Source organism: Gallus gallus, chromosome 11, assembly GCF_016699485.2.
Source record: "Gallus gallus isolate bGalGal1 chromosome 11, bGalGal1.mat.broiler.GRCg7b, whole genome shotgun sequence".
Taxonomy (NCBI): domain Eukaryota; kingdom Metazoa; phylum Chordata; class Aves; order Galliformes; family Phasianidae; genus Gallus; species Gallus gallus.
The window spans coordinates 1,722,550-1,742,898 of NC_052542.1; the positions used below are offsets into that span (position 1 = coordinate 1,722,550).

Genomic DNA, 20,349 nt, shown 5'->3' on the forward strand with positions numbered 1-20,349 from the left:
GAGCAGTGCGGTGCCACTGGGACATTGGGGTGGTGGCTTTGTGGCAATAGGATCGGTGGCTGTGCGCTGTGACCGGGTTGCAGCTCGGGAGACCCCCAGCTGGGGTTGAGGACTGCCCCACAGAGCCCCAACAGTCCCCCCAGCATCCCCAAAGCACCCCTTGGGTTCCCGTGGTGCTACCCCAGAGTAGGTAGCTGTGTACCCCTGTACCTCCCGCCCTCAGCATCCCTTTGGGTCCCAGTGCTGCACCCAGAGCGATCCCACAGCTGATTTCCCGGGTCTCCATGCGGTGCAGCACTGCCCTTGGAGCATCCCAGAGCAACCCCTTGTACCCCATCCTTGGCATCCCCCAAGCATCCCTCTGAGGCCCAGTTCTGCAGCCTCACAGCTGCATTCCCAGCCCCCCCAGCAGCTCAGGGTGCTACCCCCAGAGCACCCCCTGCACCCCCATCCTTGGTACCCCACAAGCATCGCCGTCCCCATCTCCCTCCATCCTTGGCCCCAGAGGATGCTGCACTCCCACAGCTGCTTTGCAGGGCTGCTCCACACCACGATGCACTGCCCCTGGGACACCCCCGTGTCTCCCCCATACCTGCACCCCCGAGCATCCCTCGGGAATGTGTTCCCAACGCAACCAACCCCACTCGCTGCCCAAGACCCCCCGCATCCCTCGGGTGCACCGTCTGCCACCCTCCTCTCCTCTCCTCTCCTCTCCTCTCCTCTCCTCTCCTCTCCTCTCCTCTCCTCTCCTCTCCTCTCCTCTCCTCTCCTCTCCTCTCCTCTCCTCTCCTCTCCTCTCCTCTCCTCTCCTCTCCTCTCCTCTCCTCCCTCCCCAAACCCTCAGCATCCCCAAACCCACCCACCCCCCTCCCTCCCCCAGACCCCGGGCAGCGCATGTGCCGCCGCAGATCCCGCCCCTCTCCGCCCCGCTCCGCCGCCGCCCCGGGCTCCGAGCTCAGCTCTCCGCTCTCCCCTCCGTTCCTCTCCGTTCCTCCGCCGTCGGGGCCCGCTGAGCCCGGCGGGTGCCCCTGGAGGCGATGCCCTTCCCGGCCCCTCCGCGCCGCCGCCGCCGCCCCGACCCCCCCGCCGCCCCCCGCCGCTGAGCCTGGCCCCGACGAGGCCTCCCCCGGCGGCGCCGCCCGCCCCGGGGCTGCCGCAGCGATGGAGACGGCGGAGAAGGAGTGCGGAGCCCTCGGTGGGCTCTTCCAGGCCATCATTAACGACATGAAGGTAGGGCCCCCACCCCCCGCTTCGCACCCGACCGTCCCCGGGCAGCGCTTCCCGTCCTTACCGGGGGGCGGCGGGCACGGGGAGAGCACCGGGAGCCGCGATCCGGCACCGGGCGGCCGCCTGAGCCCAGACATCAGCACCGGATCGGTACCGGAGCCCCAGACCGGATTACCGGAGCTCCAAACCGGGAGCCGGAGCTCCGATATCAGCCCCGGATCGGTTACCGGAGCTCCGTACCGGGCATCCGGAGCCCCAAACCGGGCATCCAAAGCTCCGAAGCGGGCACCGGAGCCCCGACATCAGCCCCAGAACGGTACCGCAGCCCCCAACCGAGCACTCGGAGCCCCGACATCAGCCCTGGATCGGTACCGGAGCTCCATACCGGCACCCGGAGCCCCAGACGGGGCTAACGAAGCTCTAAATCGGGCACCTGGAGCTCAGAGCCGGGAACGCGGATCCCGACATCAGCCCCGGATCGGTTACCGGAGCTCCATACCGGGCACCCGGACCCCGACATCAGCCCCGGATCGGTTACCGGAGCCCCGCAGCCCCCCACGACGATCACCGCACCGAGGGGAGCACAAAGATTCACCCCCTCCTCCCCCTCCCCCCCCCCTCCGGTTCCCCCATCCCGTTTTACTGCTGGGCGTGGGGGGGGGGGGGGGGACCGGGAAGGGAGGGGGGGATGAGGAGGGGAAGAAAAAAAAAAAGGTTTATTTTTCTATATTTTTTATATTTTTTTCAATTATTTTTGGCCGCACACTCCATCGGGGGGGCAGTGGGGGTTCTCCCGAGGGCTGAGCTTAGCGGGCCCGGCGGTGCCCCCCGCGTTGGGCTGCAGCTCCCGGAGGCAGAGCCGCGTCCTCCTCCTCCTCCTTCTCCTCCTCCTCCTCCTCCTCTTCCTCCCGCTCGGCTCCTCGCTGCAGCCCGGCCAGACAATGCTGTCATTGCCAGAGCAGGGGAGGGGGATAAAAAAATAAATAAATAAAAGCTTCCCTGAGAAAGGGATTAACCCTTCGGGAGCCGGTGGTGTCTGGGGAGGGGGGAGGTGGGAGAGAGCTCCTGAGGGAGAAAATCCCATTATTACTATTATTAAAAGGGTGATGGGGTGATTCTTACGAGGCAGAGAGGGGGTTTGGAGTCCCTGGCTTAGCCTTAGCTCTGAGCATGGAGGTTGGAGCACCCCGTGCCTCAGTTTCCCCGTTCTGTCCATGGGCTTAACCAGCCTGCAGCCACCATCCCCATGCTGGTGACACTAGGGACCTGAACCCTATGGGGATGCTGTGGGGCCAGGAGCCCCTCACCGTGACGCTGAGCTGGATTCATTCCTAGAATGGGTGGTTGTTTTTCCTTTTGGTGGAAAAGGCTGAAAAAAAGGAAGGAAAAAAGACAACGTGCTACGACGTCAGCTCTGCTCGCACCAGGAGCCATAGGGCCCTATGGGTGCTGCCTCCCTGTCCCCAGTGTTGTCACCACGTGGAGTCCTGGTGGCCACGGGATGGGGACGGATAACTGCAGCTGGCATTTGAACACAGCGATGCTCCCACACGGGGCCAAGGCGAAGGGATCTCATCTTGGTGGCAGTGGGGACATCGGTGGCTTTTTGGCACTGGTTGGTGGCTTTTTGGCACTGGTTGGTGGCTTCAGGGAGGAGGACAGTGGAGCCACGTGGTGGCCTCTGGGTTTCTTCCCGGTGCCTTTCCCCTGGTGTGCAGCGTCCCCAGGTGACCTTGGCATGTCCTTGTCCCCAATGTTGTCCTTGTCTCCGTCATCCTCACCCCTGTCCTGGTGTCACTGGGGGATGGGGATGTGCCCGGTGAATGGGGCATGGAGGTGGCCCTGGGACGTGGGCATGGGGACGTGGTCCCCAGACATGATGGCTGTCCCCGTGGGTCTACCAGAAGCAGCCGGAGAGATGTCACACACCAAGCAACATGCTCCACCGATGGCTTTCTTACGGACGTGGGACTTTTGTAGCCTCCAAAACACCGCTGGATCAGCTCTGCTCCCCACCCACACTAACTGTCCCCAAAGGAGACAGAGGTGCCACCAAGGCTCATCTCCAGGGTCTTTGCAAGCCCCAGCGCTGCCATCGGGTGGTGGCAGTGGGATGGCCTCACCAGGACAGTGGGATGGCTTTGCCTGGATGGTGGCACTGGAACCAGCCTCACCGAGATGGTGGCACCAGGATGGCCTCGCTGGGGTGGTGACATTGGGCTGGCACCAGGACTTGCTGCATGGCACTGGGATGGCCTCACCGAGGTGGTGCTAGGATCGACCTCACCAGGAGGACACTAGGACTGGCTTCTCTAGATGGTGGCAATAGGATGGCCTCTCTGGATGGTGGCACTGGGATGGCCTCGACGTGTGATGGCAGCAGGATTAGCCTTGGTGGGATGGCACTGGGATGGCCTTACTAGAACCAATATGGGACCCCACTGGCGCTGCTCCTCCTCGTGCCAGCGGCACTGGGATGGCCTCACCGAGAGGATGCTGGGACTGGTTTTGCTGCGATGGCACTGGAATGGTTCCCCAGCCCTGGCGACCTGTCCCTGTCCCTGTCTGCTTCCTCCACCCCTGAGATGAAGACATCACCGAGACTGGAATGGGGAAATGGGGGTGGTGGAGGGAAGGGGCCATGCTCAGCCTTTACGAGCCATCAGAGATGCCACCCCACGGGGGCAGCACGGGGGCTCTGCCTGAGGCTCAGGGTCTCATCACTGCCTTCCCCTCTTGCAGAGCTCCTACCCCATCTGGGAGGATTTCAACTCGAAGGCCACCAAGCTGCACTCCCAGCTCAGGTGAGCAGCCAGGGCAATGCCACCCGCACCCTGCTGGCACGGTCCCCATACCCACGGGGTGACAGCAGCGCTGAGGTCGGTGTCCCTCTCCCCGCAGGACCACGGTGCTGGCTGCAGTCGCCTTCCTGGATGCCTTCCAGAAAGTGGCTGATATGGCCACCAACACCCGAGGTAGGGTGGCCAGTGTTCCCTGCGGGATGTCCCCGGACAGGGTGTCCCCGGATAGGGTGTCCTCATGCTGTGGAGCATCTCCCAGTGTGACAAAGTGCGCATCCCCCCTCCCTGTGAGATGTGGGGTCCTGGTGTCCCCCTGAGCAGTGTGTCCCCGCGCAGGCGCCGCGTGTCACCGCTTGGCTGTGCCAAGCAGATGGTCCGGGGCTGTTTTGCAGACTGGCGGCATCCAGGGCCATCTGGAGCCGTGCGGGAGGAGGAGGAGGAGGTGGAGGAGGAGGAGGAAGGCAGCAGCTTGAGCCACAAGCAGATTTGTCTCCAAACCCAGTGGCCCACTGCACTGGGGGGATTAGGGCACTGGAGGGTGGCAGGGATACACCTGGCTCTGGGCAGGGGACGAGGTTTGGGGCAACCCCTCTGCGGTGGGATGAAGGCTGTAATGCCCCACTGGTGGCTGAGGATGTGGGGCTGGAGGTGTCCCTGCCCGTGGGGGTGTGGAATCGGATTAGGGCCAGGAGGAGCGATGGGAGGAGGAGGATTAAGGGACGCCCTGCGTGTGGGGGCTGAGGGCTGCGCTGGGGGCTCTGCGGAACCCCTGGCTGCCTGGGGGGCAACGCCTGGGGCTTTTGGGGCAGAGACTCCCTGGCCTGCGGGATGGGATCGCTGATGGCCACCGAGTCCCGGGGTTTGCAGCAGTGCCACCGCGTGGCCGTCCTTAGGCTTCAGAGTGGACGCGTCCCACCCGTCAGCCCGGGGACGAATTAGGGGCGAGTTCGCAGAGCCGCCGCAGAGCCGCCCGTGGCTGAGTTAATTCTCGAGGGGCCGTCCATCCATTCATTTAGCGGTTTTAGCCTGGGAAAACGCCGCCCACCCCCATCCTGCCCCCCTCCCGGCGCCCAAACGGGGCCGTCCCCATCCCTGCGCTCAGTGGGGTCCCGCTCTCCCCCAGGGGCCACGAGGGACATCGGCTCTGCACTGACCCGCATGTGCATGCGGCACCGCAGCATCGAGGCCAAGCTCCGGCAGTTCACCAAGTAGGTGCCGGCATCGGGGACACGAGATGGCCAGGCTCAGCCCCGGTTCCTCCATGGCTCCATCTCTTTTTTTCTTGTTTCTCCCCGTCTCAGTGCCCTGATGGAGAGCCTGATCAACCCTTTGCAGGACAGGATCGAGGACTGGAAGAAAACTGCCAACCAGTTGGACAAGGACCATGCAAAAGGTTGGGATGGGATGGCATGGCTTGGGATGAGACAAGAGGGATGGATGGGTCAGGATGGGATAGAATGGAACAGGATGGGATGGGATGGAGTAGAATGGAATGGGATAGGATATGATGGGATGGGATGCTGGGATGGGATGGGATAGGATGGAATGGAATAGAATAGAATGGGATGTGATGGGAGGGAATGGTATAGGACGGAACGGAATGGGAAGTGATGGGATGGGATAGGATGGAATGGAATGATGGGATGAGATAGGATGGAATGGAATGGGGTGGAATGGAATAGAATGGAATGGAACATGATGGGAGGGAATGGTATAGAATGGAGTGGAATGGGAAGTGATGAAATGAGATAAGATGGAATGGAATGGAAAGAAATTTAATGGAATGGGACGTGATGGGAGGGAATGGGGCAATTTGGGATGGAATAGAATGGAACGGGATGTGATGAGATGGGATGGGGTAGGATTAAATTGAATAAAATGGGGTAGGAGAGGATGGAATAAAATAGAATGGATGGAATGGGATGGAATGGAATGAGACATGACGGGATGGGATGGAATGGGATTGGATGGGACTGGACAGGACAGATCTGTGCCAGGAGAGATGCTCGGGTCCCACCCCATCACAGTGCCCTGTGCCCACAGAGTACAAGCGAGCCCGCCACGAGATCAAGAAGAAATCCTCTGACACACTCAAGCTGCAGAAGAAGGCTCGTAAGGGTCAGCTGGGCGAGGGTTTGGGGTGGGGGTGCGGGGGGACCTTGGCTGTCGTTTCACACGTTCTCTCTCTGTCTCCTTCTCTTTTCTTCCCCTCCACATCCTTCCCACAGAGCTGCTGGGTAAGTGAAGCGCTGCCCCCGCCCCGGCCCCTCTCTGCTTCCTTATCTGTGTCTCCCCTTGGGACTGGGTGAAGCCAAACCCTACCCCATCCCCAGATTTCCCCCTTTGCTGAGGGCTGTCCATCTGTCTGTCCGTCTGTCTGTCCATCCGTCCAGCCATCCAGCCCCGCTTTTAGCCTAGCTCAGCTCACGGCCCCTCGGTGACATCCCCATCCGTGGGGACAGCACCCCATCCATCCGCAGCTCAATGGGGGCTCATCCGTGGGGATATGGGGCTGATGTCACCACGTCCCCCGCAGGGAAAGGGGACCTGCAGCCCCAGCTGGATAACGCACTGCAGGACGTCAACGACATGTACCTGCTGCTGGAGGAGACAGAGAAGCAGGCGGTGCGCAAGGCGCTCATCGAGGAGCGGGGCCGCTTCTGCACCTTCATCACCTTTCTGCAGCCCGTGGTGGTGAGCCCTGGGGTTCCGCAGGGGTTCTGGGGTCCCCATGTCATCTAGGGGGCTGACGCTGTCTCACTTGTCCGGCTGCAGAACGGGGAGCTCACCATGCTGGGGGAGATCACCCACCTGCAGGGCATCATTGATGACCTTGTGGTGCTCACCGCAGAGCCCCACAAGCTGCCCCCCGCCAGCGAGCAGGTCAGTGTGTGGGATCCTTGGGGTTATGGGAGGCAAGTGCTGCCTGGGGGGCTCCAACCCCTCCTTGCCGCAGGTGATCAAGGACCTGAAGGGCTCTGACTACAGTTGGTCCTACCAGACCCCTCCATCATCACCCAGCAGCTCCAGCTCCCGCAAATCGAGCATGTGCAGGTGCGTCGTTCACCCTGGAGGCAAATGGTGGCCCTCGGGTCCCCAGCAGCAAAGAGGAACTGGTCTTCGGGCAGGGAGAAGGATGGGGATGGGGCAGTAACGGTGGAGACATGGCGATATTGGGGATGGGTTGGGTGGCCAAGTGCATGCCCCCTCCCTGTGTTTTGGGGAAGATGTAGGGTGCATGGGGCTCACCAGCATGTCCCCTGTCCCCATCCCTGGGGTGACACCCTCATTCCTCGTTTCCCCAGCCATACTCTGTCCCTGACTGGGGTGATGGGATGCACTGCCTGCACTGTTCCTATGGACACACATGCCAAACCTGTGTCTCAAACTGTCCTTTCCTTCCTTTGTCCTCCTGCTGTCCCTCGCCCCGCGCCCCGCGTGCCCCCCCAGCAGCGTCAGCAGTGCCAAGGGTGGCCTCCCGTGGCCCGGGGGGGCTCAGACCTGCTCACCCAGCTCCACCTATCGCTACCGCAGCCTGGCCCAGCCGGCCAGCGCCGGCACGCGCCTCTCCAGTGTCTCCTCGCACGACTCCGGCTTCATCTCCCAGGATGCTGCCTACTCCAAACCGCCCTCCCCGATGCCCTCAGATATCACCAGCCAGGTACAGTGGGCATGGAGGGGGATGATGCTCCTGGGCCTCAGTTTTCCCATCGGTAGAGTGGGCACAATCCACCAGTTCTCAGCCCCCCATCGAGAAAACTGTCTGTTTCCAAATTGCCCCAACCTCTTAATGAGCCAATTGGTAGCATCCCCAGAAAAGTGCTTTCCCCTCACCCTGCAACCTCCCTGGTACCAAGGATGCTTCAGGGCCCCAGGGTGGTGCTGATGTTGCCAGAGGGTGCAGCTGCATGGCACCAGCTCACTGGCTCTGTTCTCTCCTCCTATACTCTCTGATGTTCCTGGACTGTGGGGCATGGCAGAAGTCCTCCAGCTCAGCGTCCTCAGAGGCCTCAGAGACGTGCCAGTCGGTCAGCGAGTGCAGCTCCCCCACCTCGGTGAGTCCTCACTCTCCCAGAGCAAAATGGTGATCTCATCATCTTCCTCTTCCTCTCCTCCCTAAGAGGCATCCCCCCATGGGTCAAAGCATCCCAGGCTGGTGCCACCTCCAGCTTGAAGGGTGAAGTGCCGAAAGGTTCCCCAACTTAGGCCTCCCTATTCCCCACACCCCATTTTCCCCCAAATCACCGCTGTTGCCTTGCTGCTTGCAGGATTGGTCCAAGGCCAGCCCCTATGACCAGCCCGTGGTCAGCACCCTACAGCGGCGAAAGGACCGTGTGGAGCACCTGCGGGAAGCTGAGATGGGCTCAGCCAGCAGCGTGTACCCAGCCATGGGCAGCGAGGATGCTCCCAGACCCCGAATGTCACCGGCCACCATTGCAGCCAAGGTAGCAGTCATGGGGGTGGGTGGTGGAGTCCAAGGGATCCCTTAGGGTGCTGACAATCCTCATCCCCACAGCATGGTGAGGAGGTGTCCCCTGCTGCTAGCGACCTGGCCATGGTGCTGACACGGGGGCTGAGCCTGGAGCACCAGAAGAGCAGCCGGGACTCACTGCAGTACTCCAGCGGCTACAGCACGCAGACCACCACCCCATCCTGCTCCGAGGACACCATCCCTTCCCAAGGTGCTCAATGGGGCAACCCACAGAGGGTGGGAGGGGGCAGAGACAGCTTTCCATGGCACTGTTGACACCCGTGGGCACTGAGCCGATGCCTTCTCCATGTTTCATATGCCCACAGCAGTAGCCCTGCTCCCACCCAGTCATTCCACTCTCATGGTAAAGCATTTCCCAAGTGAGCATGTGTTCATCCCACTGGCCCTGCATGGGATGGGGTGTTTTGGTTGTGTTGAAGGGTTGGGGTGCATTGCATTGTCATTGGGATTACAGCCTGGAGTGGGACGCTGTGGGCTGGTGGCCACAATGGAGAGCTGTTGGTGTAGGATCAAGCTGTGGCTGTGGGTTTAGGGCTGGTGCTGGGCAAACTGGGATGTGTGTGTTGGGATCTCGGTGTGCGCAGTGTCATGGCACACAGTGAAGGAAACCACAGGTTGCATTAAGCATTGTGTGGGGTGATGGTGTGGTGTAATGGTGGTATGGCCAGTGGCTGGGATGGCACAGAGTGATGCGGTAGGGAGGCCAAGGAACCACTGAGATAGTTGAGATTAGGTTGGCTGTGAGTGTGTTGTGATGACAGTGGTTGGGGTGGCTGTGATTACGTTGCAATAGGGATGCTTGGGTTTCGCTTTGATTGTGGGATGGTTGAGCCCAACTGCGATGGTCACAGCTGAGTTTGTAATCACATTTTGATGAAGACGGTTGGGCCTGGTTGCAGTCAAGTTGTGATGGTTGAGTTTACAGTTATGGGATGGCTAGGGCTAGGGCTGGTTGGGGATTACAGGTGGTGAGGCACTGGCACAGGCTGTCCAGAGAAGCTGAGGGAGCCCCATCCCTAAAGGTACTCGGCCAGGTTGAATGGGGCTTTGGGCAGCTGGTCCACGGGAGATGTCCCTGCTCGTGGCGTAGGGATGGAATTGGGTGGTCTCTTCCAACCTAAACCATTCTGTGATGCTGTGACAATTCTGATTGTGGTCACCTTGTGATGGGGTTGGTTGGGTTTGCTTGTGCTCATGTGGTGGCATCAGCACATGGGGCTGGCTGTTGTCATGTCATGGTGATAATCACTGGGGTTGGTTGTGATGGTGTTAGGCTGGTGGTGACTGCTCTGCAGTGGTAATGGTTGGCTTTGAATGAGGATGTGTTGTGGTATTGATTGGGGCTGGTTGTGCTGGCACTGCAACGGTGCCAGTTGGGTTTGGCAGTGAGCACGCTGTGACGGCAGTGCTTGGGACTGGTCACAACGGTGTTTCAAGGCTGCAGTTGGACTTGACAGCCTCGTCAGGCCTCCCATCACCTTCTTGGCTAACCCTGCGTCATCCCCAGGTTCTGACTACGACTGCTACTCGGTGAACGGCGACGTGGAGTGCGACCCTCAGAGCGACTTCGACAAATCCTCAACCATCCCTCGCAACAGCAACATTGCCCAGAACTACCGCCGTATGATCCAGACCAAGCGGCCCGCCTCCACCGCCGGGCTGCCCAGCGGCACCAACCTGCCAGCCGGCAGCACCCCGGGGGTGGCCACCATCCGCCGCACGCCCTCCACCAAACCCTCGGTCCGCCGTACCCTCTCCAACGCTGGCCCCATCCCCATCCGCCCACCCATTGTCCCCGTCAAGACCCCAACGGTGCCCGATTCACCCGTCTACGCCGGTCCGGCACGGGTGGGCAGCGAGGAATGCGTGTTTTACGCCGAGGATGCCTCACCCAACCCAATGGATTTTGCCAAAGCGTCGCCCAAACGCTTGAGCCTCCCCAACGCTGCCTGGGGCGGCGGCGTGGCCGAGATCTCTGTCTACGCCGGCGCGGTGCATCCGATGGCCGCCGATGAAGAGGAGGACCAGCAGTTGGCCGCCAACCGGCACAGCTTGGTGGAGAAGATCGGCGAGCTGGTGGCTGGTGCCCACGCTCTGGGAGAAGGCCAATTCCCCTTTCCCACCGCGCTGGAGGAGACCCCCGTGCCGCCCCCCGCGCCTGCCATGGACCCCCCGGCCGAAGACATGCTGGTGGCCATCCGGCGCGGCGTGCGCCTGCGCAGGACCGTCACCAACGACAGGTCGGCCCCGCGGATATTGTGATGACGCCCACGGGGACGCGGGACGACGGACGACGGGGCGGGCGATGCCGGGACCCCAGGGTGCACGGGACCCCTGGCTGCAGCGGGCACAGCCCCCATGTGTCCTCACACTCGTGATCGCTTTCTGTTGTTCTTTCTTCTCCTCTTTTGCTTCCCTTCCTCCCCTTTTTTGATTTCTTCCGTTGGTTCAATTGTGCACTCTTTTCTCGCGCTCTTTACCTGTGCTCTCTCCATTCCCTTCTGGCTCTCTTCTCTCCATCCCTCCCTCTCCACTGTCTCAAAGCCCTCTGCTCTATCCATCCTTGAGCTCTCTCTCACCCCCTCTGTCATCTCCCTCACCTTATTTTACTCTTTCCTTCTTGCTCTTTCTCTCCCTTCTCTCCTCCTTCCCTTTTCCTCCTCTTTTCCGTATCTTTCTCATTTTCACTTTTTCTCCATTTCTTTCTCCTTTATTTCTTTCTTTTTATCTTTTTCTCTTTTTTTTCTCCATTTCTTTTTCTCATTTCTCCCTTTTCTCTTTCTCCTGCTTCTCTTCCTTCCTTCCTTCCTTCCTTCTTCTCATTTTCACTCTTTTTTCCTCCAATTCTTTCTCCCTCTGCTTTCTTTCTCCTTTTTTCTCCTTTTTTCTTTCTCCTTTTTTTCCTCTTTCTCATTTTTTCTCCCTTCTTTTTTTCTTTCTCCTTTTTCCTCTTTTTTTCCCCTATTTCTTCCCCCATTTCCCTCTCCTTTTCCCTTTCTGCTTTCTCTTCTTCTCCCTTCCTTCTCCCTCCACCCCTTTCCCCAGCTCTCCCATCTCCCATTTCCACCATTCCCTTTCCCCCACCCTTTACCCCCCAGCACAGGGCCCCGTCCATCCCCATTGTGGCCGGGACCGGGGCAGGAGCAGCGCCAGGAGCGGGGTGTCCCCGCCGTCCCCACGTCCCCATCCCGCACACCTCATTTTGGGGGCGGGGCAGCGGGGGGAGCACAGCCTGTCCCGTCCCCCCCATTGTACATAGCTCACCTGTGTGTCGCATCGCCCGTCCCCGCCATAGGAATACCGTAGTCCTCCCCGGCCCCTTATTGTGACCAGAGATGCTGATGATGACAAGTGACAAATGTTTGGGGTTGGGGGGTGGGGGAGGAAGGGGTTGGGCGGTGGGTGGGGGTCTCTTTCACATTTTGTACAGAGAACAAAAATTCCTCGGGGGAAAAAAATGAGAAAAAAAATAATTGTCTTTTGACCGAAGTAACTTTTCTGGTGCTGTTGTTGATTTGTTCCTTTTTTTTTATCTTTTTTTTTTTTTTAATTTATTTCCCCTCTCCCCCCTCCCCCCCCCCGCCCCCCCCCCCCCCCCCACTGTGCTCCTGCCTCTGCCGCTGCTTCCCCCATCCCTCGGCCACGTTTCTTTCTCTTTCTTTTATCCCCCTTCCACCCACCCCCTTTTTTTTTTTTTTAATCTTTAATTTTTTTTTTTTGTGGTAATTTCCCCTCCCCCCCCATCCCTTTCCCACCCAGCCCTTGATTTCAATAGTCACTGCTACAAGTAACGAATGCACTGTGAAGATTCCAGTATTAATAAAGGTTGTACTGTAATTAATAGCCTCGCCCATGGTGGTCTATGAGGACTGGAGGGTCATGGTGTCCCTATGGTTGAACCCAACAGTATTGTTGGGCGGTTCCACCAAGAGGAACCGTGGGTGGTGGGGTCCCATTGCAATGTGACATCTCTGCTCCCTCCCCGGGGTGTTGACAGCGTCACCCGCTCCTCCCCAATAATTGCAGGGTGATTTCCCAATGGTGTGGGGGCGGCCGCCCTGCCCAACCCATTGCAGCATGGAGGGTCTGAGCGCCCGCAGTGTGCTGGTGACGGGCTGTGATGGGGGCATGGGGCTGGAGCTGCTCAAACGCTTCCTGGAGCTGCCCACCCCCCCACAGTGCCTCTTCGCAGCCTGCACTGACCCCGATGGGAAGGTGAGGACAGGGGGGTCCCTGTGCTGGGGACATAGGGGTGGTGGGAGTGCCGCCATCTCCAAGTGCCGCTGCCCTGTGACTTGGGCTTGGGTTGGAAAGGGGAATATGCTTTATACATGTAGGATGGAGGGGGAGGATATATGGGTTTGGGGATTTTTTTTTTTTTTTGCATTTTTTGGTATAGAGAATCTTATGTTTGGTGTCCGGGGAGGATTCTGGTTAACCCTATGATGGTGGCATCATCCACGGTGGTTCTGGGGACAGTGGTTTTGGACGTGGTGACTTTGGAGGTGGTGGTTTTGGAGGTGGTGGCTTTGGAGATGATGGCTTTGGAGGCGGTGGCTTTGAAAGTGGGACCTGCTAAGCACGGAGCAGCAGAGACTGACCCCTAATATCTCCCCTGGGCTCACTGGGTTGTGTCACCCACCTGCTGCATGGGTATGGGGTTGCCCCCACTCAATGACCCTCCTTTTCTCCCTTCAGGCTATCAATGAGATGGCTTTGGGCAGCCCCAGCGTTGTGATCTTGCCTCTAGGTAGGTGCACCCGTGGGTGGTCACATGCAGAAAGCGTGACTCACTCAAAAGCAGCCCTTCCTCTGGGACCAGATGGATGACCAGGAGCCACCTCAAAGCATCCTGCATCGAGCACAGCCCCCAGCATGTCCCCATGTCCCACACAGATGTGACGGACCCCAGCAGCATCCAGGCTGCGGTGGGCAGGGTGCGGGAGGAGCTGCGTGGTTCTGGCCTCAACCTCCTGATCAACAGCACCGGGGCCAGGCGCCACAGCATGCTGGCCACTGAGTCCGCTGAGAACATGGCCCTCATCTACGCCACCAACACCATCGGGCCCCTGCAGACCAGCCAGGTAGGACCATGTGCACCCCTCACCCCGAAGGATGGGGACAGGGGATGGGGTGGTGATGTCCGTACCCCGCAGGCGTTCATGCCCCTGCTGAAGGAGGCTGCAGAGGCACACAGTGGGCAGGGGCTGAGCTGTGGCAGGGCGGCCATCGTCAACATCTCCAGCATCCTGGGCTCCATCGAGGTGGTGGAGGCATGGGATGAGAGGCAGGACGTGTCCTACCGCTGCAGCAAGGTATGTCCAGGGTGACGTTTGAGGGTCCCACCTTTGGCCACAGTGGTGCCATTCCATGATGGTGTTGGTGGTGTCCCCTCAGGCTGCTCTCAACATGCTCACCAAGTGCCTGGCCCTGGAGTATGGTGACAGTGGGATCCTCTGCGTGTCCGTGGACCCTGGCTGTGTGGTACCACCACCAGGAGATGGGATGGTGAGTGATGGGGCAGATGTGGAGGCCACCACCATCTTGGTTTGATAATGTCTCCGTGGGCATCCCATCCCCATTGACATCCTATCCACTGATATGTCCCCTTTCCATGGACATCCCTCCCCATGGGCATCTGCACCCTTGGGCATTCTACTCATGGACATCCTTTCCCCATGGATATTCTACCTGTTCAGGTCTCTTCCCACGGACATCCTACCCATAGATATCCCTCCCCATGGACATCTTACCCATAGATATCTCTCCCCATGGACATCCTACCCTTTGATACCCCTCTCCATATACATCCCTCCCTGTGGACATACCTCCCTAGGGACAATCTCACCCATAGATATCCCTCCCATGGGTATCCCTCCCCATGGACATCCCTTCCCCATGGACATTCTACCCACGGACACCCCTCTCCATGGAAGTCCTACCCATTAATACTCCTCCCACGGGCAAACCTTCCCCATGAACACCCCTTCCCTATGGACATACCTCCCTATGGACACCCTTCCCCACAGATGTTCCTCCTATGATCACCTCTTCCCCATGGCCACCCATCCCCAGAGACATCCCACAGGACCTGTCTGGTTCACATGGGTGCCATGCCGCAGTTCTCAGCCCTCCCACCAAATCCTCCCATTTCTGGCATTATTTTCCCATTTCCATCAGAGCCTGCATGTCAGCAGAGGGCACCCTGGCCCCATGCTCAGCACTACATCACAAACACAAGGGGAAGCAGCACCGCAGGACTTTCCCACCCCACAGCGATGCCCAGTGCTAATGAGGCCAGAGACCCAATGTGTGGAGGAACCGACGGATTATTAATTATGCACCATTAGTTGAATTTTCCAATAAAAGACAGTCAGGAATGAGAGTCCTTTCTCATGTCCCTGAGGGCTCACCCCATTTCCTTGGCCCCACAGGGACCAGTGACATTGGAAGAGAGCACCCAAGGCGTCCTGCAAGTCCTTGCCAACCTCTCGGCCACCAGCAATGGAACCTTCTGGGACTGGAAGGGACAGAGGCTGCCGTGGTGACCACAGCATCCATGTTCCCAGCTGCCGAGCTCAATAAAGTCTTCTGATGGCCATGGACGGGCTTGTTTGATGGCCATGGGGATGGATGTCCATGGGGAGGGTTCTATAAGGTGAGGGGTGTCCACGGGGAAGGATGTCCATGGGTAGGATGTCCAGGGACGTCCATGGGGAGGTGTATATGGGGAGGGATATTCATGGGGATGGTTGTCCAGGGTGAGGGATGCCCATGGAGAGGGATATATACGGTGAGAGATGTCCATGGAGAAGGATAGCTACTGGGAGGGGTATCCGCGGGGGTTGAGGGATGTCCACGGGGAGGGATGTACAGTAGGATGGATAAATATGGCAAGGGATGTCCATGGGGATGAGTGTCCATAGGAAAGGATGTATATGGGGAGAAATGTCCATAAGTAGGATGGCCATGGGGAGGGATGTCCACAGCGAATGAAGTCCATGGGGAAGGATGTTATAGCTTATTCTATAGGGCAAAGACAGACATGAGGGCTGGATGCAGCCACTCTCTGCTCTGAGCAGAAGCCCTGAAACCACAGCCCTCGGGCATCCCACTGCCCTCACCCACAGAGCCCAGCTCCCCTCATCAGGCATCCCGCCTGCCTGGTGCTGATGACAGTCTGTTTTCTGCAGCTCCCACCAGCAAACATTCTTCCCACTCCAGCATCTGTGAGTTTGCTTTTATTTTCAGCAGTCCCAGCTCGGGGGCACTTGAGCATCCTCCCATAGCAAGTCAGGAGACACAGAGACATCTCAAGAGGGTTCTCGGAGAATCGTGAGGCCAACTATTTGCCACTGGGATGCTCTGGGAAAGCTGGGGTCAGGGCAAGACACGGAGATAGCCAACATCTGGTCCATCAGGAGTTACATATCCGTATTTCCTTCGGAAAGCCAAAGGGAGGGGAATCGCTCCCCAAACGACGCGGCAGGCATGATGGCTCTGCTTCTCTTTATTGCAGTTAAGACTCGAGTGCTAGGACGTTACTTGTGCTTAATGAAAGCCGAGGGAGTGGGAATTAAAAAATAGTACAAAAGAAAAGGGAGCGGGCACTGCCATCGCCCCCCGAGTGTGCCCTCATCCTCCTCCTCCTCCTCAATGGGTCAGCACTAAGCGGAGTCCCACCGACCTGGGCAGAAGAGATGGGGGTCACAAGGGGAAAGGGACCACGGAGACACCCCCATCCCTGCTGTCTCCCCCAGCACTCACAGTGTGCCCCGAAGAGCATCCGCAGGACCTTGAGGCAGTTGTCCAGCAGTGCTTTGGGGCGCACGGCCTTCTGCCGGCTATCGCCGCTGTGCAGCTGCTTCACCAGGTCGGCCACCACCGCGTCCACATCGCTCTGCAGGGACAGGGGATGTGCCACTGCGATGCCATCGACGGGGGGGCAAAGAGCTTGGGGTGCTGCATTGGCTGGGAGTTGAACCCACATGGCAAGAGGAGGATTCTACCACCGAAGAAGCAATGCCAGATGTGGGGCTCCCCCCAGCTGCCCGCTGCTGGCTCCCACCCAGGCAGAGTGTCCCATAGAATCACCAGGGCTGGAAAAGACCCCCAGGATCATCCAAGCCCAACCACCCACCTACCACCAGTATTTCCCCACCAAAGCCATCACCCGGCCAAGGGAACTCCAGCCTGCACAGCTCCAGTTCCATGCTCCCAACACATCAAAGCACCCATTTTCCTCCACCCGAGAGGCCAGCTTGGTTAAGAGGGGCTGTCATTAGGCTTCAGAGTTAACAAAGTCCATAAGAACTCACAGTCCCTGTGCGGGGTAGGGCTGTGCTCCCAGGCTGACCCCCGGCACTGCACTGCGACCCACTGCCACCAACTCCGCATGGGGTGGAGTGGGGGGGGACAGCGGTGCCCCCCGCCCGGGGAGCAGCTCGGAGCCTCTCTGCTCAATCCAGAGGAGGGGGCAAAAATATTCCTTCTTCCTCTGCATTGGCCGGGAATCGAACCCGGGCCTCCCGCGTGGCAGGCGAGAATTCTACCACTGAACCACCAATGCCAGATGTTGGGTGCTTTGCAGTGCTCACCCACGGGTTTTGTTGCACTGCAGCCCCCGGCGCAGTGCCAGGATGGGGCGGCAGCAGTGGGGCAGGCACTGCTGGGAGCCCACAGGAGGGGACCCCATGGCCCCACCACGTGGCAGCACCCCGTGCCTCTGTGGCTAAGCAGGTGCTGTCATTAGGCTTCAGAGTTAACACAAAAAGCCGGAGCATCTCACGCAGGGCAGGGGCAAAAGAGGGGCAAAGAGGGTGGCTCCATGGCCTGGGGAACGCAGAGAGAGGCCAGCAACACACTGCCACAGAACGAGGGGGACGGGGGCCAAGAAAGAAAGGCTCAAAAGGTTTACAACGCTGCATTGGCCGGGAATCGAACCCGGGCCTCCCGCGTGGCAGGCGAGAATTCTACCACTGAACCACCAATGCCACATGTGGGGCTCCCCCCCAGCGCTGCCCCACGGCCCCACATCTGGAGCCGCCCCCACCGCAGGGCTGTGTGGGGTGAGGCCGACCCACATCCCTCTGCCCACACCATCCCCTCCGCAGTGGGGCAGCCCTACCTGCCGGTACCCACTGTACTCCACGCCCAGGGCATCCAAAAGCTGGCTCAGCTCCTGCGTGTACCCACGGGACGGGTGCTTCTCCGGCAGCACCTCGAGGATGTGCAGCACCGCCTGGGAGCAGGCGTGGAACCACAGGTAGCGCAGCGACGCCTCCGACACCTTCCCATCACGCTGTGGGACAAGGGGTGGTGGTGGTGGTGGGTGAGACCCCCGTGGCCGCAGACCCCCACCTCCCCTCCCTGCCCCCCCAATGTCACTGAGTGTCCCCGGTGAGCTCACCAGGCGGGTGACGTTGGCGGTCCGCAGCACCTCCTCGTGCTGCACCCGGAGAGTGTAGTCAATGGGGAAGTTGTGCTTCTGGAGAGGTGGAGAAGAGCGTGAGGGCCACCGGTGTCCCCAGAGCCGTGCCACCAGTGTCCCACCAGCTGTGCCATCAGAGTACTCACATCTGTCCCACCAGGTTCCCCATATCTGTGCCAACAGACTCCCCAGATGTGTGCCAACAGAATCCCACCAGCTGAGCCACCAGCATTCCTGTATCTGTGCCACCAGGGTCTCCATATCTATGCCATCAGGGTCCCTACAGCTGTGCCACCAGGGTCCCCATATCTGTGCCAATAGAATCCCCATACCTGCCCCACCAGGGTCCCCACACCTGTGCCACCAAGGTCCCCATATCTGTGCCAATAGAGTCCCCATATCTGTGCCACCAGCGTCCCACTAACTGCCACCACACTCCCACCAGCTGTGTAACCACGGTCCCCGCATCTATGCCATCAGGGTCCTCATATCTGTGAGTGATCCACCAACCGTGCCACCAGGGTCCCCACAGCTGTGCCCACTGTCCCCACGGCAGGCACCCTGCTTTGGGGGCTGCCGCATAGGGCCACCAGGGATTTGCCCCAACTGCACGCCCAACTCTGGGCACGGGGAGCCCGGGGACACGTGGCAGGGTGGCAGGGCAGGGGACAGGGCCGTACCATGTACTGCAGGCGCATCTCATACCGCAGCTTGTCCTGCAGCAGGCGGGCGAGCTCGCATTCCCCCAGCGCAGCCACCTCCAGCCCCAGCACGGCCAGGACACCTGCGGAGCAGCATCACCCCATGGGGACATCCATTGCCCATCCCATCCAGGGGTGTCCCCCCCACCTCCCAGTGATGTGTACTCACAGAGGACAGCCGCGCAGCCCTGGTGCATGGTGACCAGCGGTGGAGCCTACATGGTTGATGGGTGCCGGTGGCCTCCTGGGTGCTCGGGATGGGCTGACAGGGGATGGTGCTCTGCGGTGGTCCCCGACGGCTGTCCCCTGCCATAGGGGGGGGTCAGGCCCCCTCCCCGGCCGCCACAGCTAGGTTGTCCTGTGAGGAGGTGGCACGTCCTTGGGATATCACAGGGAGTGGAACAGTCCCCTGCAAGGTCCCTTGGGTGTGGGGTGGGAGGTGGGGGGGGAGAGCCCCAGCTGCAGCCCCTGGGTCCCCAGGTGGGGGGCACACGGCAGTAGCACTGCATGGTGCCCCTCACAAATGGAGGGGTGGTGCCCCCATGGTCAGACAAAGGGGGGCACACCACGTCCCCAAGCAAAGGGACTACACAGCATCCCCAGCCAAAGGGGATGCACATCTCTGCACCGCATGCCCACCCAGATAGGGCCACGCTGTGTCTCCAGGCAGTGCCCTCTGCCAGGTCCCCATGTGTCATATCCCTGGGCTACATCCCCAAGCAGAAATCATGCCATGTTCCTATACAGTGTCCCTAAACAGTGTCCCCATCCAGCACCCTGTGCCATGTCCCTGTGTCCTGTGTCAGGTCCCCAGGCAGGACCCGTGCCTTGCATGCAGTGTCCCCATTCACAGTGTCCCCCCACAGTGCCCACGTGGGGGCTGTGCCATGCCCCCATGCCGGTTCCCTGTGCCATACCCCGGTGTCACGCTGCCACGCAGTGTTTGGTGCCATGCCCCCCCGTGGGCACATCCCCAGCGTCCCCCCACGCAGTGCACTGTGCAAGTGGGGGCCATACCACGTCCCCACGCAGCACCCCTGCCTTTATGTCACGCGGGGGGCTGTGCCGTGTCCCCATGCGGTGTCACATTCCCAGGTGAGGGCTGTGCCACGTCCCTGCGCCAGGTCCCCAGGCAGATCTACGCCGTGCCCCCACATGGGGGCTACACCGTGTCCGCCGACAGCGTGCCCACGCAATGCCCCGTCCCCGCGCAGCGTCCCCGCGCGGGGGCCGTGCCGTCTCCACGCGCAGTGTCCCCACGCAGCGCCCCGTCCCCACGTGGGGGCCGTGCCGTGTCCCCGCGCCGCGTCCCCGCGCGGGACCTCGCCCGCTCGCTCCCCCCCCTCCCCGCGTCCCGCTGCCCCACTCGCGGTGCCCCGCGAACCCACCTGGCGCTGCGCTCGGGGCCGTCTCCCCGCGGGCGGTGACGGTGGCGGTGGCGGCGGGGCCGGGAGGCGGGCGGGGGGCGGGCGGGGCGGCTGCGGGGCCGGGCCGGGAGCGGGGAGCGGCGGCGGGGGCGTGTTGGGTTGGGTTGGGGGGTGGGGGCACGGAGAGAGCCGCTGGGTGCCCCCTGCCCGCGGGGTGAGCGCAGAAACCGACGGTGCCCCCCAACCCCCGCTCCCACCCCGGGGATGCTCGGCCACGGCCCGGCCGGGTGGCAGCGGTGGGCTCAGACCGACGGCGCGGCCCCACGCAGGA

The 20,349-nt window shown here is 60.6% G+C and overlaps 3 protein-coding genes and 2 non-coding genes across 8 annotated transcripts; 2 read left to right on the top strand and 3 right to left on the bottom strand.

Moving 5' to 3' along the window:
• Nucleotides 1-913: 913 nt before the first annotated feature.
• Nucleotides 914-12,361, top strand: MTSS1L (MTSS1L, I-BAR domain containing). Of its 4 annotated transcripts, XM_015279207.4 has the most exons (15): nt 914-1,230; nt 3,970-4,031; nt 4,129-4,202; nt 5,152-5,236; nt 5,330-5,421; nt 6,072-6,146; nt 6,257-6,265; nt 6,565-6,722; nt 6,804-6,911; nt 6,985-7,082; nt 7,479-7,689; nt 8,009-8,083; nt 8,297-8,473; nt 8,545-8,710; nt 10,028-12,361. In XM_015279207.4, the coding sequence occupies exons 1-15, from the start codon at nt 1,162-1,164 to the stop codon at nt 10,780-10,782; spliced, it is 2,214 nt and encodes a 737-aa protein (XP_015134693.1). In that variant the 5' UTR covers nt 914-1,161; the 3' UTR covers nt 10,783-12,361. The 4 variants fall into 4 exon arrangements, with proteins under 4 accessions (XP_015134693.1, XP_015134696.1, XP_040501956.1 ...); XM_015279210.4 differs by lacking the exon at nt 6,257-6,265; XM_040646022.2 differs by lacking the exon at nt 6,257-6,265 and having other exon boundaries at nt 7,482-7,689.
• On the top strand, nt 10,849-15,123 carry LOC101751691 (D-beta-hydroxybutyrate dehydrogenase, mitochondrial-like). Its single transcript, XM_015279217.4, has 6 exons — nt 10,849-12,735; nt 13,219-13,270; nt 13,417-13,604; nt 13,677-13,835; nt 13,918-14,028; nt 14,955-15,123. Exons 1-6 carry the CDS (start codon nt 12,559-12,561, stop codon nt 15,066-15,068), a joined length of 801 nt encoding a protein of 266 aa, XP_015134703.2. The 5' UTR covers nt 10,849-12,558; the 3' UTR covers nt 15,069-15,123.
• Nucleotides 15,124-15,746: 623 nt separating this feature from the next.
• Nucleotides 15,747-20,076, bottom strand: IL34 (interleukin 34). Its single transcript, XM_003641892.6, has 7 exons — nt 20,040-20,076; nt 18,821-19,009; nt 18,631-18,734; nt 17,930-18,007; nt 17,648-17,821; nt 16,288-16,420; nt 15,747-16,207 (listed from the first exon to the last, which is right to left on the bottom strand). The coding sequence occupies exons 2-7, from the start codon at nt 18,846-18,848 to the stop codon at nt 16,188-16,190; spliced, it is 537 nt and encodes a 178-aa protein (XP_003641940.1). The 5' UTR covers nt 18,849-19,009; nt 20,040-20,076; the 3' UTR covers nt 15,747-16,187.
• Nucleotides 17,019-17,089, bottom strand: TRNAG-GCC. Its single transcript has one exon. It is a non-coding gene; the product is annotated as a tRNA-Gly (tRNA).
• Nucleotides 17,443-17,513, bottom strand: TRNAG-GCC. Its single transcript has one exon. It is a non-coding gene; the product is annotated as a tRNA-Gly (tRNA).
• Nucleotides 20,077-20,349: the final 273 nt, after the last annotated feature.

Excerpts from the sequence above, each read along its gene's own strand:
- MTSS1L (XM_015279207.4), top strand. The coding sequence starts at position 1,162 with ATGGAGACGGCGGAGAAGGAGTGCGGAGCCCTCGGTGGGCTCTTCCAG. Across the intron at positions 8,084-8,296 it reads AGTGCAGCTCCCCCACCTCG|GATTGGTCCAAGGCCAGCCC; the intron begins GTGAGTCCTCAC and ends TGCTGCTTGCAG. Across the intron at positions 8,711-10,027 it reads GGACACCATCCCTTCCCAAG|GTTCTGACTACGACTGCTAC; the intron begins GTGCTCAATGGG and ends CGTCATCCCCAG.
- LOC101751691 (XM_015279217.4), top strand. The coding sequence starts at position 12,559 with ATGGTGTGGGGGCGGCCGCCCTGCCCAACCCATTGCAGCATGGAGGGT. Across the intron at positions 13,271-13,416 it reads CGTTGTGATCTTGCCTCTAG|ATGTGACGGACCCCAGCAGC; the intron begins GTAGGTGCACCC and ends TGTCCCACACAG. Across the intron at positions 14,029-14,954 it reads CACCACCAGGAGATGGGATG|GGACCAGTGACATTGGAAGA; the intron begins GTGAGTGATGGG and ends TTGGCCCCACAG.
- IL34 (XM_003641892.6), bottom strand. The coding sequence starts at position 18,848 with ATGCACCAGGGCTGCGCGGCTGTCCTCT. Across the intron at positions 17,822-17,929 it reads CCGCCAACGTCACCCGCCTG|CGTGATGGGAAGGTGTCGGA; the intron begins GTGAGCTCACCG and ends CTTGTCCCACAG. Across the intron at positions 16,208-16,287 it reads GATGCTCTTCGGGGCACACT|GTCGGTGGGACTCCGCTTAG; the intron begins GTGAGTGCTGGG and ends TCTTCTGCCCAG.